This window comes from Gobio gobio, assembly GCF_949357685.1.
Source record: "Gobio gobio genome assembly, chromosome: 19".
Taxonomy (NCBI): Eukaryota; Metazoa; Chordata; class Actinopteri; order Cypriniformes; family Gobionidae; genus Gobio; species Gobio gobio.
The window spans coordinates 25,626,660-25,647,599 of NC_137112.1; the positions used below are offsets into that span (position 1 = coordinate 25,626,660).

At 36.0% G+C, this 20,940-nt stretch overlaps 1 protein-coding gene across 3 annotated transcripts in view; it reads left to right on the forward strand.

Annotated features, from left to right (window-relative positions):
• Positions 1-20,940, forward strand: part of mcf2l2 (MCF.2 cell line derived transforming sequence-like 2) — an 86,924-nt gene that overhangs the window by 26,540 nt on the left and 39,444 nt on the right. For 2 of the 3 annotated variants that reach the window (XM_079843790.1, XM_079843788.1), the window contains exons 2-11: positions 553-636; positions 7,111-7,225; positions 7,348-7,438; positions 9,153-9,272; positions 10,922-11,038; positions 11,207-11,356; positions 11,519-11,643; positions 14,439-14,553; positions 14,684-14,803; positions 15,468-15,659. In XM_079843790.1, the coding sequence (XP_079699916.1) occupies positions 553-636; positions 7,111-7,225; positions 7,348-7,438; positions 9,153-9,272; positions 10,922-11,038; positions 11,207-11,356; positions 11,519-11,643; positions 14,439-14,553; positions 14,684-14,803; positions 15,468-15,659 (1,229 nt within the window). The remainder of the gene's footprint in view (positions 1-552; positions 637-7,110; positions 7,226-7,347; positions 7,439-9,152; positions 9,273-10,921; positions 11,039-11,206; positions 11,357-11,518; positions 11,644-14,438; positions 14,554-14,683; positions 14,804-15,467; positions 15,660-20,940) is intronic. The other variant, XM_079843789.1, reaches the window with a different exon arrangement.

A 20,940-nucleotide genomic window follows, 5' to 3' on the forward strand; every position in this document is an offset into this window, starting at 1 on the left:
AGGTTTCAGGATATTAACTTCAATTCATTGGCTCAAGACTTCCTAACATCAACGCATACCGAATACATCCCAAAATTTCAGTAGTAACTCATCAACGTTGTTTGTAGCCTACGGCAAGTTTCCTCACAAGACTTAACAGGGTCTGATAAAGAGAAGTCAATGTTAATGCAGTCTTTTGTGTACGTGTACAGAGGAGCTTTTGTTCGTCTACAGACTTCATTGGGATTTAGGGTGACCCTCAGCAGATCAGTAGAGAATAGTAGCGCTCGAGTGCTCTTTTGTAAAGCCAAAGGCATAAAAGAATGGCTTGTTTGAAGGAGCGCTTCCCTGATGAACGGATACAAACCAGAGGCTGTGTTGATGGCTAAAGGTCGTCTCTAAGGAAGCAGCTGTACAGGGGAAACTCCTTCCAGAGCAAACGTTCTGAAGGGTCGTGCTACTGATGCACTCTGTGACACTGTATCTTACGGTTATCTTGAACATGATTTTTTAGAATTATATGCATGTTTCAGTGATTTTAATGCCTCTGTATTTTCTTCTCTTTCCTCACAGATGAGATTATGCAGCAGGAGATCAGGCCATTACTGGCTGTCGACATAATTGAACAACTTCACAGGCAATTTGCTCTTCTTTCAGGTGAGATATGAATGTCTATTTGCTCTTTAGGTTGGGATAAAAAGGCTTATTGTGTTAGTTTTTTTTTTTCCAAAAGCAATGTACTTCCCTGCTCACTAGCTGTTGGTGACGCTTTTGATTCGTCACGTTTGAGAGGAAGAACGTGGGTCAGGTTTCTGTGGCAGTTAATTGATGCTAATGCTCACAAATCACATCTTGTCAGTACTGTTGTACAATTCCCAGCCCTCCATTTCCTTAGATGCTCATTAGCGCTTCAAACTAGAGAAAGTAGAATTCTGCAGTCTCATTTTCCCATGATGAATATTATATAATATTGAATAGAGAAATATCCAAGGTCTTATTGGTGATATTTCATGAATTTAGAAAATGTACCATGATTTACCATGATTTTCATGAACAGCACAGATCATTGTTTCACTCAATATGAGATTGTCTCTATCACTGAGTGCAATAATATAGTCAAAAATCAAATAAAAAATGTATCGATTCCATATTAAATATCTGCTGATATTTTTCCTTTTATCGGTATTGGTCGATATTGGAGATTTGATTGTGCATGCTATATTTACACTATTTTAAAATTTAGATCATATTTGCTGCTAACTAATGTTCAATTAATGGTAATCTTACAAAAATCTATATCCATTTTTCATGTTGTACAATTATAGTGCCTAATTCACCTAATTTATTTATCTTCAGGAGGATGTGTGTGTGCTTGAAAGTAATAATAATTTAAAAAAATTAGGTTGCTCTGTAATTAAAATATATATATATTTTATTAATTTACACAAAATATGGAATTTAATATTGGCCATTTATTGTTTATCAGGCGTAACATGAAAATAATTATCGACTTATCTGTATCAGCTAAAGTTTGAATATTGCTGTGTTCCTATAATACATTATTATATAAAACCTTTATGAATCAACTGAAATAATTATTATAAAACCATTTCAACTACAAAAAATGTTTAATAACGTATTTTAAGGTCTCCTTGTTACAGTGTAACAATGTATTTAAGTTTTGAGTAATATTAATCAACTATGTACTTACTATATTATAGTTATTACTATAGTAACTACATGTAGCATGCGTAACAAGGACACTGAAAAACACAGTGACGCATTCTAAAATAACGGTTGCCTTAAAAATCTCATGTAGGGGACCCAGCTAGAATATTTTTAACTTGTATAAACCATGTGTTATTTTTACAGATCCTAAATAAACCAATTTATTTAAATGAACACTTACAGTACTAAATGACTTTGGTGAGGGTTTTTTTACCCTGTTTGAACTGAAATCTCTTTTGTTTACCAGCTAATGTCTTTAACCACTAGGCTACGCCACCATCCTGCTTAATGTCACAGATGAAAATGAAACAATTAGGCAACTGGCAGAGATATAAACAGATTTTTGACCAGCCTTGGTTGTGAAGCTTCCCGGTGGTACTGAGGGATAATTAACTATGCAAAACAATTAATATTAACAGCTGCACTTTATTTTGCTGTTCGTACACTTAAGTGTATTTATAGTGTACATACCTAAGAAAGTACTGGGTAATATAAGGTAACTACATGGGTTAATGTTAGGTTAGGTCCAGGGTTAGTACCTAGTTATTACCCAGTTATTGCAATTATGATAACAAGTACATGTATGCACATGGGGAACAGGACTGTAAAATGATGCGCTACCATTTGAACTAATAAAAACACTAATAAAAAGTGGTGTTTACCACTTTCAGCACACACAGAGCTCTCTCAAAACAGGGTGGAAAAACTTACACTCTGAACTGATGTTAGTGGGAGGGACATTGTAACTACTGACTTGCTGCTCCTTGGAGAGCTTTTCCATTCCTTCCCACCCCAGTCAGATCTTATGAGGCCTCGCCTGCCTCCCTGTCTCCTCATCTGCCAAGAAGCCTGCACCAGCCATCAAAACTGCACCGGTTACATAATGTTACGGTTAAAAACAATCCCAGCATACTTTGTGCAATCTATTTAGCTGACTCCTCTTGTCTTGAGTGCTGCTTTCCGCTGAAAAGCATGGTGTCGTCCATTAGGCTTCTGTGAATCACAGGGGACGATCAGAAATGTAATAGAATAGACTTCAATTGTGTCTCATTCACTAGTAGTCCGAAGTGATGCATGAAACAAGAGCCTGTCTGTGCAAGTGAGACAAAACCAGAAAGACACACAGAAATGTGTGTGTATGTACACTGATGAGCCAAAACATAAAACAGTTCTCCACCCACGGTTCGGCATGCACTTGCACTGCGGTTCATCTCAAATCCGGCAACACATCTATAATATGGTTTGTTGAAAATAACAATGTGTAAAACAGAGTTCGGCTAATGTATGTTTCTGTCGATGGATACACATTCTGGCTTCCCAGTACATTATAACAGCAATGATAAAAAAGCGTGGACAAATGCCCAGTGTTTTGCGCCATCATCCAGGCCCGGTTCTACGGCTTCTATGCTAAGCACCCTCAAACGCAAGCAAAAGCACCCTCAGTTGATACTGTTATAATATTGGCGAAACAGATTTGGCAGATTTGCAAATTTGTGTCCGAGGTCTAGAGAGCGTCACATGCATCTATTTTTTTACAGCGTGTTTTTGCAGCGGTGAGTAATGTAGCCAATCACAGTTGTTGATCTCTCAAACGCGATCAGAATCTAACCACTCAGTTTCTCAGTTAATGAAGGCTCGCGAAACCTCTCATTAAGAGATTTATTGTTGACAACTTCATTTTTATAATGGAACTTTGTGAGATTGCGATGAACTGACAAAGCAACAACATTTTAGTAATCGTAGCAATCTTGGCTCACTTTCGAGGCTACAGTCTATAACATTCATTGAATAAAACTATTGTTGCTAAGAGGATCGACGGCCAATTGCATGCAGCAAAGTTTCGGAAGTGACATCTAAATATAAATGCCACTCTGCACGAGACAGAAATATTCTCCTGAGACCCAGAATAGAGGTTTTGCCTCTGTAGAGGACATGATATTTTAGGGAATTTCTCTGACAACATACACAGTTTTAAGTCTGGATATTCTTATGAAATATGAGACATTCTTATGAAAATATCTTTACCCATTAATGAAGTATTATCACCCCAAAATCCCATTGTTTGTGTATTCATGTCTTTTAATTTTCTCAATAAATGGGTTCTGGTGTCCTCTACAGAGCAGAAGATATAGCATATAACATAGGAATTAAATTAAAAATATAAATGTGTTTTTTATGCTCCAAACAATGTAGCTAATGTCCGGGAAAAAAAAAACTTTTTTTTTGGTTCTCAGGAAGATGACATGTTAAAATACCCCACAGATGCTCACTTGGATTGAGATTTGGGGAATTTAGAGGCCTGGACAACTCACTTTTCACCATGTTCCTCAAACCATTCCTGAACAATGTGTGTAGTATGACACACGAATCTGGTTTGTGGATTAACAATATTCACTTCACCTGGCAAAAAATGAGGCAAACTACAGCTAGAGGTTTTGTTTTACTATGCCAAAAAATTATGAGCATTTATTGATATTCTGTTGGTTCTCTCTTTATGTGCACACAATTTGGCATGTTTTATTGCGTTATCACAAATAAAACAATTGACTCCAAGCTCAACAAAGAATTTATGCACTTGCTTAAATTTGACATTTTCACCCTTTATTCAAATGATTTAAAATGTGAGCATGTAAGCATATACAGTGGAGAGAACAAGTATTTGATATACTGCCGATTTTGCAGGTTTTTTCTACTTACAAAGCATGTAGAGGTCTGTCATTTTTATCATAGGTACACTTCAACTGTGATTTACGGAATCTAAAACAAAAATCCAGAAAATCACATTGTATGATTTTTAAATCATTAATTTGCATTTTATTGCATGACATAAGTTTTTGATCACCTACCAGCCAGTAAGAATTCCGGCTCTCACAGACCTGTTCGTTTTTCTGTAAGAAGCCCTCCTGTTCTCCACTCATTACCTGTATTAACTGCAACTGTTTCAACTCGTTACCTGTATAAAAGACACCTGTCCACACACTCAATCAAACAGACTCCAACCTCTCCACAATGGCCAAGACCAGAGAGCTGTGTAAGGACATCAGGGATAAAATTGTAGACCTGCACAAAGCTGGGATGGGCTACAGGACAATAGGCAAGCATCTTGGTGAGAAGGCAACAACTGTTGGCGCAATTATTAGATAATGGAAGAAGTTCAAGATGACGGTCAATCTCCGTCGGTCTGGGGCACTATGTAAAATCTCACCTCGTGGGGCATCAATGATCATTAGGAAGGACCTGGTCAATGACCTGAAGAGAGCTGGGACCACAGTCTCAAAGAAAACCATTAGTAACACACTATGCTGTCATGAATTAAAATCCTGCAGGATCCTGCTGGCTCAAGCCAGCACATGTCCAGGCCCGTCAGAAGTTTGCCAATGACCATCTGGATGATCCAGAGGAGCAATGGGAGAAGGTCATGTGGTCTGATGAGACAAAACTAGAGCTTTTTGGTCTAAACTCCACTCGCCGTGTTTGGAGGAAGAAGAATGATGAGTACGACCCCAAGAACATCATCCCAACTGTGAAGCATGGACGTGGAAACATTATTCTTTGGGGATGCTTTTCTGCAAAGGGCACTGGACGACTGCACCGTATTTAGGAGAGGATGGATGGGGCCATGTATCACGAGATCTTGGCCAACAACCTCCTTCCCTCAATAAGAGCATTGAAGATGGGTCGTGGCTGGGTCTTCCAGCATGACAACGAACCGAAACACACAGCCAGGGCAACTAAGGAATGGCTCCATAAGAAGCATCTTAAGGTCCTGGAGTGGCCTAGCCAGTCTCCAGACCTGAACACAATAGAAAATCTTTGGAGGGAGCTGAAAGTCTGTATTACCCAACGACAGCCCCGAAACCTGATGGATCTGGAGAAGGTCTGTATGGAGGAGTGGGCCAAAATCCCTGCTGCAGTGTGTGAAAACCTGGTCAAGAACTACAGGAAACGTATGATCTCTGTAATTGCAAACAAAGGTTTCTGTACCAAATATTAAGTTCTGCTTTTCTGACGTGTCAAATACTTATGTCATGCAAATGAATAACTTAAAAATCATACAATGTGATTTGTTGGATTTTTGTTTTAGATTCCGTCACTCACATTTGAAGAGTACATATGATAAAAATTACAGACTTCTACATGCTTTGTAAGTGGGCATACCTGCAAAATCGTCAGTGTATAAATACTTGTTCTCCCCACTGTATATAAACACTAAACACACACACACACACACCTTGTAAGTATATAGGCCTGTTGATTTCTCAGGTGTCAAGTGAAAGCATTAAACCACAAAGTAGGTGACAGTTTCATAGTGAAGACAAAGTTCCAAATAAGATGGTGGATGTGGGCTGGGGATGTGTGTGGTTTGTAAATACAAATGAAAAAGAAACATACACATCTTTAAAAATAAATAAAATAAAAAATAAAATCACCTATACATCACCCAAGAGAGGAGTTGTGGCATCTAAAGTCTAAAAATGGATGAACATGTGACTTCTGAGTGGATCTGCCTCATTACTGCAAACAAACACATCTTTCTCCAGAATTCCCCTCAGGAATTAACACAATGCACGAGAAGAATCCCTGTTAAATGAGTGATCACATATTCACGCTGACAGGGACAGTAGATAATACTTTGCTCAATTATTTAAATTATTAAAAAATTATATTATAATCTCTTAAAAATAAATTTGGAGATATGCCAGGCTTTGTGGTCCTGTAGCAGTGGTCTTCACTGTTTGATCTCATAACACATTTTGTGAAAATAATGACAGTATATGTTAAAAATGATAAGTATATGACTCAAATGTACATCAATAATAATTCATTTAATGGGTTTGCAGTGTAAACAAACGTAAATATATGCAAGCATGAAAATATATCAATTGTATGTCATCTGTTACAAGAATCATAACCAGTTTCATTTTATTAGGGTCTTTTTTTTTTGTCTGAAAGATTTTTGATTCCACGGTCGCCCCCTTGTGGTTGAAAGGAGTTGTGGTTCTTATTTTCCTAAATCAAAGAAAAAAAATATGAAGTCAAATAAAAAGTAGAAGTGTGTGATGAATACTTAAGAATTATTTTGAGGACAATGCCAGATGTATGTCCCATGAATGAATTAAACAGAAATCAAAGAAAAACTAAAAATGTCATCGTTGCTGCACGCATCTTCACACGATGTGCATAGTTTCCGTTTAAGTGTGACTGATAAAAAAAAGTGTCAACTATGACACCAAACGAAATGTAAAAAAATGACACGGCCTTTAATCTTACACCATAGGGCTTGTTGAAATGCTGAAACGAATGTTGTTTGAAAAGTACCACAGAGTGCCGTGTGAAATATGTGAGACCTTCTTTTTCTCAGATTTAATAACTATGAATTAACTAGGCACTAAATATTTGCAGGAGGAAGAGGAAAAGATGGATCTCCAATCATCACCTTCCCAGAGTTCTCGGGTTTTAATGAGGTGACGGATGAGGATTTTGTTAATGTTGTCACATACCTGACCAGCATACCAAGGTAAAAATATATATATTTTATTGTGATAAAACCAACTCTAAATTCAGGCAAATTGCAATACTCTGAGATGTTGATTTCTGTCTAATGGTTTTGGTTTTCTGTTTCTGTTCTTCATCCCTCAGCATGGATGCTGCTAGCATCGGCTTCATCATCATCCTGGACCGCAGGAAGGACAAATGGAACACTGCAATCACTTCTTTGGCACGGATAGCGGTTTGTACAGGCTCTTACTGAAGCTTTGTGAAGTTGGAACAGCTCTTCAACATGATGTTTACATATCTCAATGAGCTTCAGAGCAAAAAGAACAAGATGCACAGCATCAAGACAATATATAGGCCTATCATTTGAAATCAAGGATTAAATAATGAGTCAATACATCATCAGTACTTCTTCCAAAACGTATTTTTGTCTTACTCTGAATCAATATGGTAAGCCAATTATAAATGTTTATATTTATTTTTCGACCTAGCAAGATGGTTTTCACTGGAAATTGTGTATATACGTTACTCAACTGTGCGTGTCATTCATATCCATAAATAGAGATTTTTTTTAAATATACCAAATCTGGTTGAGCGTAACCAGTAACTAAATAGAGAACTTAAATGCAGGAATGTTTTGCCAGCCTTTATTACATATTCAGGTCTTTAGTGTCGCGGAGCGATATCTAACACGGATGGATCTCTACCTGTCGCAATAATAAAAATCTCTCCTGGTATTAGAGTAACAATTACAGAAGAATAATATAAAGTGTATTTTGTTACCTTTTGTAGCTTGGAAGGGTTCAGTTTGAGCAGATGTTTTATACCATCATCACTGTCCTTGTCAGAGCTCATTTCCCAGTACATTCACTCAGCATCTGGCTCATATTCGCCATCTCAAACATATTCTCAAAGCTATCATTTGCAACATCTTTTTTGAATATTTTGATCGCTGACAACTTCTTCACCAGATCCACCGTCAAGTGACAGTGACACTAATATTTGATTGCGTTCAGTACTTGCTCTGTAGTAAATATCTAAGCCATTTCAATTTTAGCTGATGATACTTCCTATTCTTTTGTTTTCTGCCTGCAGTAACTATGAGTGAAACGTCACTTCATCATTGTGTATCAAACATTGCCACTTTGTGGAATAAAGTTGAATTGCACTTATTCAGTCATCAAAGATTCAATTAATGTTGTGTAGAAAAAATATACTTGCACTGTTACACACCTTGGGTCGTTAGTGACCCTATCATTTTTACAAAACATGAATGGGAAACAGGCATTCTTTTATTATTTTTCTTTTCTTGTTGTATTGTTTACAAAAGAATTGATTGAGGAATACCAAGAAGCTTGATGCCTAACTCTATTTGCTTCAGTGACAGCAGCGTTTATTATTTTGTTTTAATGAAAACTGAAGATGCAGAGAAACTTCAGCGTTTATTACGTTTTGATTATTATTATTATTAAAATAATTGTGCTTTTTAACTTTTAAATACTACTTTTTATTGCACAATACAGTAAGCGTTATTATTATAATAATAATAATTGTTTTGTGATTGAATTTTTTACAATTGAATAACAAAATTATTTTGGCCTGTTTTATTCTATTTTAAACAATTTAAATTTTAGAAACATATAAAATATAAATATATAAAATATAAATAAACATATAAAATATAAATATATAAAATATAGTCAGCTTGAGATCCTTCTGATCTAAACTAAGTGCAAATAGCAATAGATTATATATAGTTTATATATATAAAATTATATAAAAAAAAATACAAAATCTATGTTAATTAATTTTATAAATTAATTTGAAAAAGTTTCAATATGTTTATATGGCTTCACAAGGTATATATAGTTAATGCCACTGAATTGTTAAGGAAATGAGTCAAACTTTTATTTTTACTTAAATGTTTTATTTCCTTTCATGACTAAAAGGGCTCCTTCCCGGGAAATCTACAGCTTGTTCTGGTTCTTAAACCTTCACGCCTCCTCCAGAGGGCCATCGCTGATGTCAGTATGCGGTTACATAGGGATGACTTCAAATTGAAGGTACCGGTAAGCATGCTTTTTTTTTTCAGTCTGGACCCTCAGCATGTCTGTTCACTCGCCATATGGCACATGGCTCGTCTGGAGTGTTTGTAACCATGATCACTCATCCACTAAATTATTTACACAGCCTGTCACCCTGTTGTTTTATGCATGTCTGAAAGGTGTTAACCTACAGATAATCTCTAACCCTGTTTCAGGGGCACTTTAGAAGGTGGTGGACAGTGTTACAAAAACACTGCTGTTTCTGCATTGTGCATTGAGGAGATCGCTGTTTGTTGTCAAAGCTCTGGCAATATTTGTATTCAGTAAATGCTACTCTCCCATTGCCATATGCAGGGGGCCCTAGGTTTGCATACTGTATGCTAGTGCATGAGATTATCATCTGCATGTAAATTCTCTCATGACATTAAGGAAATGAAGTTTGCACTGTGGTTTACACACTACATACTATCTGCATGCAAATAGCAGTAGATGCTATTTACATTGTGCAAATTGCGACAGATGAATATTTGATTTAATTTAATTTATTTCCTACTCTTCACACCACTGATTCCATTGTCAGCAGGATTTATTTTGTATTTTTTTCTGGCTCAATCAGACAATGGTGGCTAGATTTAGTGTAAATAGCCCACCTTTTTAGCAGAGGGTATTTGCTCTTGGTGTAAATAGACACTCTGTATTTTACAATGGAAGGGAATATGGTTGGTTCATGCAAGTTAAAACAAAAAAAATAAAACGTTTAATAGTACAGCCACAAGACGTAAACAATATGAGCGATTTCAATGTGATGACATGATTTTAGTGTGAAAAATGGAAATTGATACAAACCTAAAAATGACTGTTTGAAATTGACGTAAACAGGTTTACAGCTCAAATAATACACTCATTTTAACAGAAGAATACAATTATGGTAACACTTTACAATAAGTTGGTTTCATTAGTTAACATTTGCTAACTACTTTAGCCAACACAAATAAATGTTTAGTCAACATTTATTCATCTTAGTTAATATTAATTTCAACATTTACTCATATATTATTAAAATCAAAAGTTGTATTTGTTAACATTAGTTAATGCACTGTTAACTAACACGAACAAACAATGAATGACTGTCTTTTTATTAACTAATATTAACAAAGAATAACAAATTCTGTATTGCTCATTGCTAGTTCATGTTAGTTAATACACTAACTAGTGTTAACGAATGAGACCTTGTTGTAAAATGTTACCAAAATTATAAGCCTCACATGTATGCTTTTAAACTTTAAAAAATGTCCCCATTCACTTCCAAACCCAGAACCTTTTAACCTTCTTTTAACCTTCCTCCAAAACTTTTTTTTTTCACTATATATGTTATGTAAAATGCTTGCATGCATATTTTAAGCAGCCTACCACAAGTTGTGAAAATACTAGTTCTTTGCGAAAATTAGCATATGCGTGGTCTGATGTTGTGGCAATACACCAACACTGCTCAACCAGACTGTGAACAACAGCAACTTTTGTCTTATAAAAAAGTTTTGTGAGAGAAACAATTAGTTTCAGTTCAAAAAAAGGTTACAAAAATCTCTGGTATAAATACACTTCCATATAATATGTATATATATGTATATATATATATATTGATTGTATATATATATTTTGTTTTTCTCTTGTAGATTGTCATGCTAAATTCCCTATCAGACTTGCACGGCTACATTGACAAAGGCCAGCTGACCTGTGACCTGGGGGGAACCCTGGACTATTGCCACAGTCAATGGATTCACCATCGCACTGTGAGAAGTTGTTTTTAATAAATAAAGCCTTAACTAAAATGAAAATATAATGTATTATTTGTATGGATTTTAACATAGTCTACATATATAATACCATATATAACACAGCATGGAGCAGAATCAGATTTTTTTTCAGCGTTATGTAATATGTAAAATGTTGTGTTCTAGGCCATTGAGAACTTTGCGTTAACAGTGAAGAGCACAGCACAGATGCTGCAGCAGTTTGGAACTGACCTGGCAGAAACAGAACTTCCCAATGACGTGCAGTGCACCAAAGATTTGCTTATCACACACACCGAAAAACACAATACGCTCAAGGTAGCCATTTACATTTATGGAACAGTAGTTCATGTTGGTTCTAATGTTGCCATATGATTTTTTTAATCCACGTTGTTATAATTCTGCCCTTTATTGCTTGTGTCTGTGGAATCGGTCAGTTATCTTTTTTCTGTTCATACCACATTTCTTCTTTCTGTACAGGATGAGCTAAAATTGGCCGTAAAACAAGGACATACTTTGCTGTCCTGTATCAAAGACCAGGCCAGCAAAACCGAGAGCCACATTTTGAACCCAGATGAGTTAGAGAACCAAACAACCGTTGAGAGGTGTGTAAAAAGATTTTACCACACACAAAATGTTACATGATGATAGCTTAAAGGGTACATGACACTTTTTTCTGCCAATCTTATGTTAATCTTGAGTACCTATAGAGTAGTATTGCATCCTTCATATCTCCGAAGAGTCTTTAGTTTCATCATATTTATAAAAGACAGATACGCTGTACCGATTCTTTCCAAAAACAGCCGAGCTCGTGGATGTGTGCAGTGGGCGGTGCTAAAGAGTCTCGAGCACACACACACAATACATCATGGCATTATCCCTGGATAACTTTCAATTCACTATACGTTTGTGTTGTTTACATTATATGCACTTATGCGCCGATTGCCAACAAAACAGACATTTGATGCAGTTTCACTGACCACCTGCGGTTTCCACTCATGACCGGGAACAAACAAATTCACACGGAATAGCCCAAGAAAGCCATTGCTTCCTCTATCCACATACTGACTGACTTCTTCAGGTATAGAACCTGGCTAAATACTCATCAATGAAGATGGTTATCACCCCCTAATGGTGTGGAAATATATAACCACTAAGGTAACAGAGTTAAAGATGTTATACTATGAAGGGTCATGCCTGCCTGACCAGGTGCCATGTAGGACTTTCCGATAAGGGTGGAAGTAGTCCTGCACGGTTTGGTGGGAAGGAGGGGGCGAGATTTCCAAGAAAGAGCCGAAGATGGAGAAAGGTGTGTAGCCAGCGTGGAATGGCGGAATAGCCCTGTTCCACAGAACCAACAAGGTTGGTGAAGTCAGCGGCTGCCGCATTAGTCAAGTGGGCAGAAAAAAGCTGCTTCCAGGATCTGGAGATCTCGTTATGCAGATCACTGAAAAATGGCAGCTTTTTCCGCACTGGCCTAGAATTTGGCTGCTTAAAATTTTCTTGTCGAGTTTAGACGACTGTGACTCTTGAGGCTCATCAGGCCAGTCAATAGCGAGCTTCTCTGTAGCGCGCAAAAGCATGTCAATAAGCTCAGAGTAGGCCGCAGAAGGCCGCGCTTCCTGGCCGCTAAGCCGGAAAGTGTCGTCAACTAAAGTAGGCCCGAAACCCTCGGAGTTGGATGTTGCAGTGTAAACATCATCCTCTAGCCCGAAAGAAACCGGCTTGCACGCCTCCGGGCTAGGGCATAAATAATCATGAGAGAATTCGACTGGCAGGTCAAGGCCCGTCTTCTCACTCTCCATGTCCTCAAGCTCTACATCCAAACCCCAGGTCGCAGATCCATGCAAGGCCTCGATGGCATCGGTAGCAATGTTCCCTCTAATTTCGTTTCTCGCTGAGCAAAACTTTTCTTTATTGGGCGGACATTTTTGGTCACCTGAGCAAAAACATTCTTCACCTGTACAGTGTATGTAAACGCACACAAAACAATCATCATGCAGTTATAACTTTTAACTTTAATGTGCCATTTCTATTTTATTTAACCATTGATGTAACTTAGCGATATATTAAATAAAAAAAATAAATAAAAAAACTGTTAATTCAGAAGTCACTAAATTAAGCACATTTTATAGAGAATATGACGTAGCGCCAGCGTTCGGGAATCCATGAAATGCACACTTAAGCCCCATTTTGAGAACTACGCAGAGACCTAAAGCACGATCAATGTAGAATTCAACAGCTTAGATACGCGCGTCTTCCTCTGCTTGTAAACAAATCCCTTCTGGGTCATGTGTCCGAGCGCCGGATCTGCGTCATATTCTCGCGCATGCGTCGTGGAGGCACACACGGAAGACAATAACAAGTTGGATAAAGGTGTTATTTTGATTTTTTTGCGCACAAAAACTATTGTCGTCGCATCGTAAAATTATTGTAGAGTCACTGTGGTGAGATGGACTTTGTAGCGACGTTTTAAGTGCCTTTTATGGGTCTTGGGAGTATAAATGTACTGAATGCCAATGGAGGCCTATCTGAAGCCTTTCTCAGCCATCAGCTTTCAACAAAAATATCTTCATTTGTGTTCCGAATATGAACGGAGGCCTTACGGGTGTCGAACAACATGAGGGTAAGTAATTAATGACAGAATTTAAATTTTTGGGTGAACTAATCCTTTAACACACTTACTATAAGGGTCGTCACTCGCAATAAAGCGAGAGCACAGCGCAGCGGTAGACAACGACGAAACTCCATGGCACTTCACCGCAAGGAGAGCTGAGTTCCACTATTCGCAGTCGCTGAAGTGCAGATGAAGTAAACTGAATGATAATCAGAATTTTTGGGCCAGAAAAATCGAGACCGAAGGGCTAGAATGGCCGCTTCATGAAGGCAGAGAAATCTGAGGAGCAGATGGCGAGCACGCCAGTTTAATATGACGACGTAAGAGCCAACAGCCAATTAATTAGCGTGATTCTATAAGGGCTTCAGACAATCGGCTCACCCAGAGGGCGTTTTCATGGCGTCATAGCAACGCAGCATTGAGTGAACCTATGAAAGAGAACAGAACATTCACGTCGAATGGATTTTAACAATGGCGAATGAGAGATCTTGCTGACGCCAGCCAAAAAAGATAGCCACAGAGCATTCTGATGAAAGATTATGAGCATTTTTTTTTTACTTGCACCATTAATTATTCACAATATAACCAGGAACATTCAAATTAAAGTAGCCATTTCCTCCATTTTAACATCTCTATTAGCAAGTGTTAGTCTTGTGTAGTTCTTGTTACAGTTCTGTTATTATTCTTTAAAACCTAGTGTCATCTAACCTTCCTCTGTGAAATCTAATTCACTCTAGCTCCTCTGACATACACACTGTAAAAGCGTTTGTTTGTTTGTCTCAGGTTGTTAGCGCAGCTCGATGAGACGGAGAATGCGTTTGAGCAGTTCTGGTCGAGGCATCACCTCAAATTAGAGCAGTGCTTACAGTTACGGCACTTTGAGCAGGACTTCAGAGAGGTACGGTGCAATGGGTGTGCTTAACTGAAGTCTATGTGAACTTAGCAGGCAGCCATTATACAAAAATATCACCTGTGGCAATTGTCCAGTCAAACAAGTTGAAATTGGTCTGTTTTGTCAATTGTATCAGGTCAAAGTTTCTCTGGACGGCCTGATGGAAGCCTTACTGGGGCTGTCTGACACCGGGGACTGTGTGGCTCGGGTTGATCACCTACTGGGGGATCTGAAAACCTTGGAGGACAAAGCTCAGGTCAAAATCTTTTGAATATAAGACCAGGCCTGATATGCAAAGCACCCCATTACAGTTCAATAGCATACAGGGCTTAACAGTGTTTTTTTTGGTTTTTTTGGTTAAACCACTAGTTTACATTTTTACTTTCCCACCCACACACACACACACACACACATACATTTTTAAGTTTGAAAGCCATATAAATTCAAGTATACCCTGTTGAAGGCCTGCATTACTGGTTACCACATGTTGGTGTAACCACTGAGAATCTGAACTAGCGTAACTCTACTAAATCAACCATCTTATCTAAAAAAAGGCAATGTATACTTTTCATGGCCTTTGTCAGAAAAAAGTGCAGATGTTTGAAAGCATCCAGTAACTAAAGCTGAACTTCAGGAAGAAATAAAATACAGAAGCATAGTGCTGCTACTGACACGATTGTCTTTCTAGATCTGCCTTACAGCAGAATTGAGTTCTGTTTGCATCACTGATCATTATTTACTGTACCTGTTTAACACTGTAAAGCTGCTTTTGAAACTTTGATCTGTATTGTATAAAGCACTATAAACTGCATAAAGGTGACTTGACTTAACCTTTACAAGACTGCAAGTTAAGTTGTAATAATAGTCAAAATAGCAGTGTATATTCTGTCAAGATTTATTGTGTTTATCGATCTGTACAGGAGTCCTTGGAGAAAGCTCAGCTTCACGCTCAGCATGGGGACCAGCTCATTCAAAGTAACCATTACGCCGTAGACTCCATCCGCCCAAAGTGTGTGGAACTGCGTCGGATCTGTGATGACTTCAGCAATGAGGTCAAAAAGAAGCGTGACATTCTAACCAAATCACTTGAAATCCACAAAGGAATCGACGAGGTTTGTGAAACAACTCGCATGCAGTCAAATTACCACACAGGCACCTTAATATTATGTTTTCATATGCGATGAGTTAGGACATGATAGATGGGACATTTTGAGAGATGACTTGCAGGCTGTCAGAAGACAAATACATCTACAAATCTGAAACTGAAAAAACAACAAGACTAGGATATTTTAGTACTTTCAGTCCTTTATTTCTTTCTTATTAATTGGGTTTTATTTATTTCAGCTTTATTTCAATTAATGAAGCTTTATTTAATCAATCCAATTTAATTTAATCAAAACATTTTTAATTTTTAGTTAACAATAACAACACTGTGTGTGGGTGATTTGAATTGGATCTGACCTGTGTCCTATTAAACAATCAAAATATGAGGAGTATGTTATATTAAGGCATTAAAATAACAAAATTATTTGGCAAATCCAGCATATAATTAAAAATGGGGTTAATTGTATTATGCAAAAAAAAAGGCATAGACTCAAAAAGCTCACAGGAAATAAAGCATACATTGACTACAACAGTGGTTCTCAAACCTTTTATACCAAGTACCACCTCAGAAAATATTTGGCTCTCCAAGTACCACCATAATGACCAACATTATTAGTAGTGTAGTAGGCCTAACTATTCAGCTACAGCTCTGCACAGTTAAAAAACAAGGCAGTTTATTCCTAACAAGAATATTTTTTTTGTTGTTTAACATTGTAAATTCACAGTTTGTACATAACACTGCACTGTGCTTACATAGAGGTAAATCAAATAATAAAATAATGATTAAATTACAATGTGTTGTATCTAAAAGTTAAATTAAAAGTGTAATGTACTTAAATGTAAAAAAAACTTTACTCAAATAAAGATGAAATTAAAATGTATTGTTTTAACATTAATTTATATTTAAAGTCAAAATTCTATATTTTTTCTGAGTTTGTCACACCACAGAAAAGTTTATTTTATTTAAGTTATTAAATGTGTGCCACATTTAAATTATATGTATATATATATATATATATATATATATATATATATATATATATATAAATCTTGAAAAAATAAGCAGCATTCTCTGCTCTCAAACACTGTCTGCGCTGAAACCACGCCTGCTAGCGAGAAAGCAGCAGTAAGCATACAATGGCACGTACTGCAACGATGGCACCAGATGTTGGCGGGACGGGCGGATGAAGTCCTGTGTCGGTCGGGCAGTGGATTATCAGTGAATCCCAGTTGTCTCTGATCTCTTTGTAAAACTATCCGGTGTAAAACGATCACTGCAGAGGCAGGTGTTGGTGGTGTTCAATGTTGTTTTATAAGCTTTTTATACGTTTTACAATTAGGTAATAAGCATTTACGTGATGAAGGCATAACCAGCTAGCTAACTGTAGGCAGTAGTAACTAATGGTAGTGACAGTAACTCGCGATTTAACGGGCGAACTGATGCAAATGTGCTCTAACGTTAGTTGTTATAGTGTTATGGGAGGGGCTAGGCTCAGTGGCTCCAGTGCGTCATCGAGCCACCGTGTTAGCGCAACACAGTTCACAGTGTTTGTAACGTGTTTCAGCAATACATTTCTAACATTTATAATGTGTTTAGAATAGAAACTAATTTTAGAATCGCCTTTACAGCGACTTTAATTTAGTGATTCCTCTGCGTACCACTAGAGGGAGCCTGAGTACCACTAGTGGTACGCGTACCACACTTTGAGAACCACTGGACTACAATGTAAACCGTTATTAATATTTTGTTGCTTCTCCCTTGTTTCTGTTTATAACAGCCATTCTCCTAGGAATTGACTAAACTTTACGCATGTGTCCTGCTTATCTTCTTTCCAATTCTCCTTAAGTTCTTCCCAAAGTTGAGCTTCATTGGATAGCCTGCATGACTTATCACAATTCCGGTTTATAATTTCACAAAGATTTTCAGTGGCTTTAAGGTCAGGGCATTGATGTCACTTGAAGATTTCAAAATGCTGAGCATGAACACTTTCATTGCTCATTGTGTTTTTGGGATCATTATCATGTGGGAAAATTTTATCTCCAACCGGATCCTCTATGCTTGGCTACATTGTGTAGAGCAGGATTCCCAAGTATTGGTCCGGTTTCAAAGTTCCAGCAACATTGTACATCCTCCCAACACCTGTTGCAGAGAGGCATCCCCAAAACCATTGTTTCCCATACTGTGCCTAATGGCGCCTTGCATGTATTTGGTATTACAACCTCCAGTCGTCTACGAACATATTTGACACCATCCAATGTTAGTTTGTTAAATTTTGACTTGTCAGACTGCAGAACACGGCTAAATTCTTCCATAACCCAGTCCTTATTTTCTTTGACAAATGCAAGGGATTTCTTGCAGTAGATAAGACCAATGTTCCCTCTAAGCTGCGTGCGTGTGATGCACTTGTGATGCCGCGGCCGCACAGGAAGAGTAAAATGCGACGCATACGATAGACACAGGCGTGAAATGCAATTTACAGGTTTCATAGAAAGCACGCAGCAGTGAGTCGTGTTTGCGGTCCAAATAGCTCAAAATGAGAGGCAACGAGAAACGGAAAGACGGGGAATAAAACCTCATCATGTTTTAAAGAAGAGTGGCTTGATTAAGTGGTGGAAATAACAGATGATGGACAGCACGATAACAAAACAGACATTTACAGTTAAACCCACCACAAGTGTAGCGTGCAAACTCTAAACACCAAAGTAACACACATCAGTTTAAATATGTGTGTGTGTGGTTTGGGTTTTTTAGTGATGTTTAAATAACTATAAAAGAGTTCACATGTTCCCAAGAACATATTTATCTATTAGATCTATTTAATTACTTCAGTTAGGTTTTTTTTTTAACAAATTGAAGCATTTAAACTGATATAATATACTATCAGTTGAAATACTTCCATTAGTTTTTTATATTATATTAAAGGCTATTATAATTGTATTATAGTGTAAGCCTAATAAAGAATTGATCTCACAATGGGATTGTTTAGGGATCCTTGCCATTAAAACGTTTGAAAACCCCTGATATAGAAAATCTTGGAAATTCATAAGCAATAAACAAACATTTAATATAGATGGTTTAATGCTGACTGTCTCCAATAAATGACTGTACAAAAACACATTATGAACCATCTCAGTGTAACTGCTTAACTTCTTAATTATATTATATTAATTATATTATATGATATTATATTAATTGTATTATATATTATATTATATTTCATATTGTATTATATTATATTATATTATATTATATTATATTATATTATATTATATTATATTATATTATATTATATTATATTATATTATATTATATTATATTATATTATATTATATTATATTATATTAATTATATTAATTCTATTCTATTCTATTCTATTCTATTATATTATATTATATTAATTCTATTATATTATATCTATTATATTAATTATATTATATTTATTATATTATATTATATTATATTATATTATATTATATTATATTATACTATATTATATTAATTATATTATTATATTATATGATATTATATTATATTAATTATATTATATTATATTATATTATATTATATTATATTATATTATATTATATTATATTATATTATATTAATTATATTATATTATATTATATTATATTATATTATATTATATTATATTATATTATATTATATTATATTATATTAATTATATTAATTATATTAATTATATTATAAAGAATTTAACTGTCCTGGGGGAGATTTTAATAGTATTTCTTGGTAAAGAAGACTACAGTCAACAAAATGTGCTTAATTTAGTGACTTCTGAATTAAAAGTTTTTTATTTTGTTATTTATTTAATATATCACTAAGTTACATCAATGGTTAAATAAAATAGAAATGGCACATTAAAGTTAAAATTTATAACTGCATGATGAAACCACTTTTTTTGTGTGCGTTTACATACGCTGTACAGGTAAAGAATGTTTTTGCTCAGGTGACCAAAAATGTCCGCCCAATAGAGAAAAGTTTTGCTCAGCGAGAAACGAAATTAGAGGGAACGTTGGATAAGACTAATTAATGGTTTCTTTACTGGCACACAACCTCTCAATCCAGCCTCTTATAGCTTACAGTTCAAGATGAAATTGGAGGTTGGAAGTTTCCTCCAGGTCTTTAGAAGCTGTTTTGATGTGGTCCCAGTCCCACATTCAGGTGATTTACATCCTCCTGTCAAAATGCTCACTAGTCTTCCTTGACCAGACACATCACTTTACATTCTGCATGGTAGTGGTCTGACGGTGCTTTGAAATGATTCTTTGGGCATTGTGACCATTCACATCCAGCACATGAGCAATATCCTCTATGGTTGCAGAGGACAGCTCCTTCCATTTGGCCATTTTCACTAAAACCCAAAAAATGTCATCTAATAATATACTGTAGCTAATACTTGCCACATAGTTATTTATTGAAGTATATACTGGGAATAATGAGTGCAAGACTGGGTAACACTTTAGAATACTGTTCTGTCATTAATGAGGAACTACACAGGAACAAATGAGTAATGTCAAATCAACATTCTAGTAACTACTATTAACTAACAAGAAACTCTGATTAACGTATAAGTAAGTATTAGCGCTCGTTTGAATGTGGTAGTTCACTATTAGCTAATCAATAACTACAGTTTTTTTTTATACCTCACATACGACTAAGAACTACTATACATTTTCATAATTAACATGAATAATGCATAATTAATTCTAAAGTGAAGATCATAGTAACCCACTAGTGATGTCTCAAGTATGATCAAATCCATCAAAAGGAATTACTAATTATTTGAATCAGTTTTCTAAAGTGAAAAGCATAATAATTCCTTAATATTGACTGAAGTCGTTGTAAACTTTTAAGGTTTTTGCAAGGTTTTGGATAGTAATGACTCAAGTGTAACAACATCCTTCTAATGGAATTACTAATTATTTGGATCAGATCATGGAAACCCACTAGTAATGACTCAAGTGTTACTAAATAAGGAATTACTATGCAAAACCTTACAAAAACCTCAAAAGCTTACAATATTTCAGTCACTATTAGAGAGTTATCAAGTTTTTTCACTTTAGAATACTGATCCAAATAATGATTAATTCCTTCTGGAGTTGGTAATATTTGAGTCATTACTAGTGGGTTATCTTCACTTAAGAATTAATTATACATTATGCATTATTCATGTTAATTATGAACCGGTATATTGTAGTTCTTAGTATTCCTCTGGAAAGTATGAAAAAAATTGTAGTTACTGATTAGCTAATAGTGAACTGCTTCAT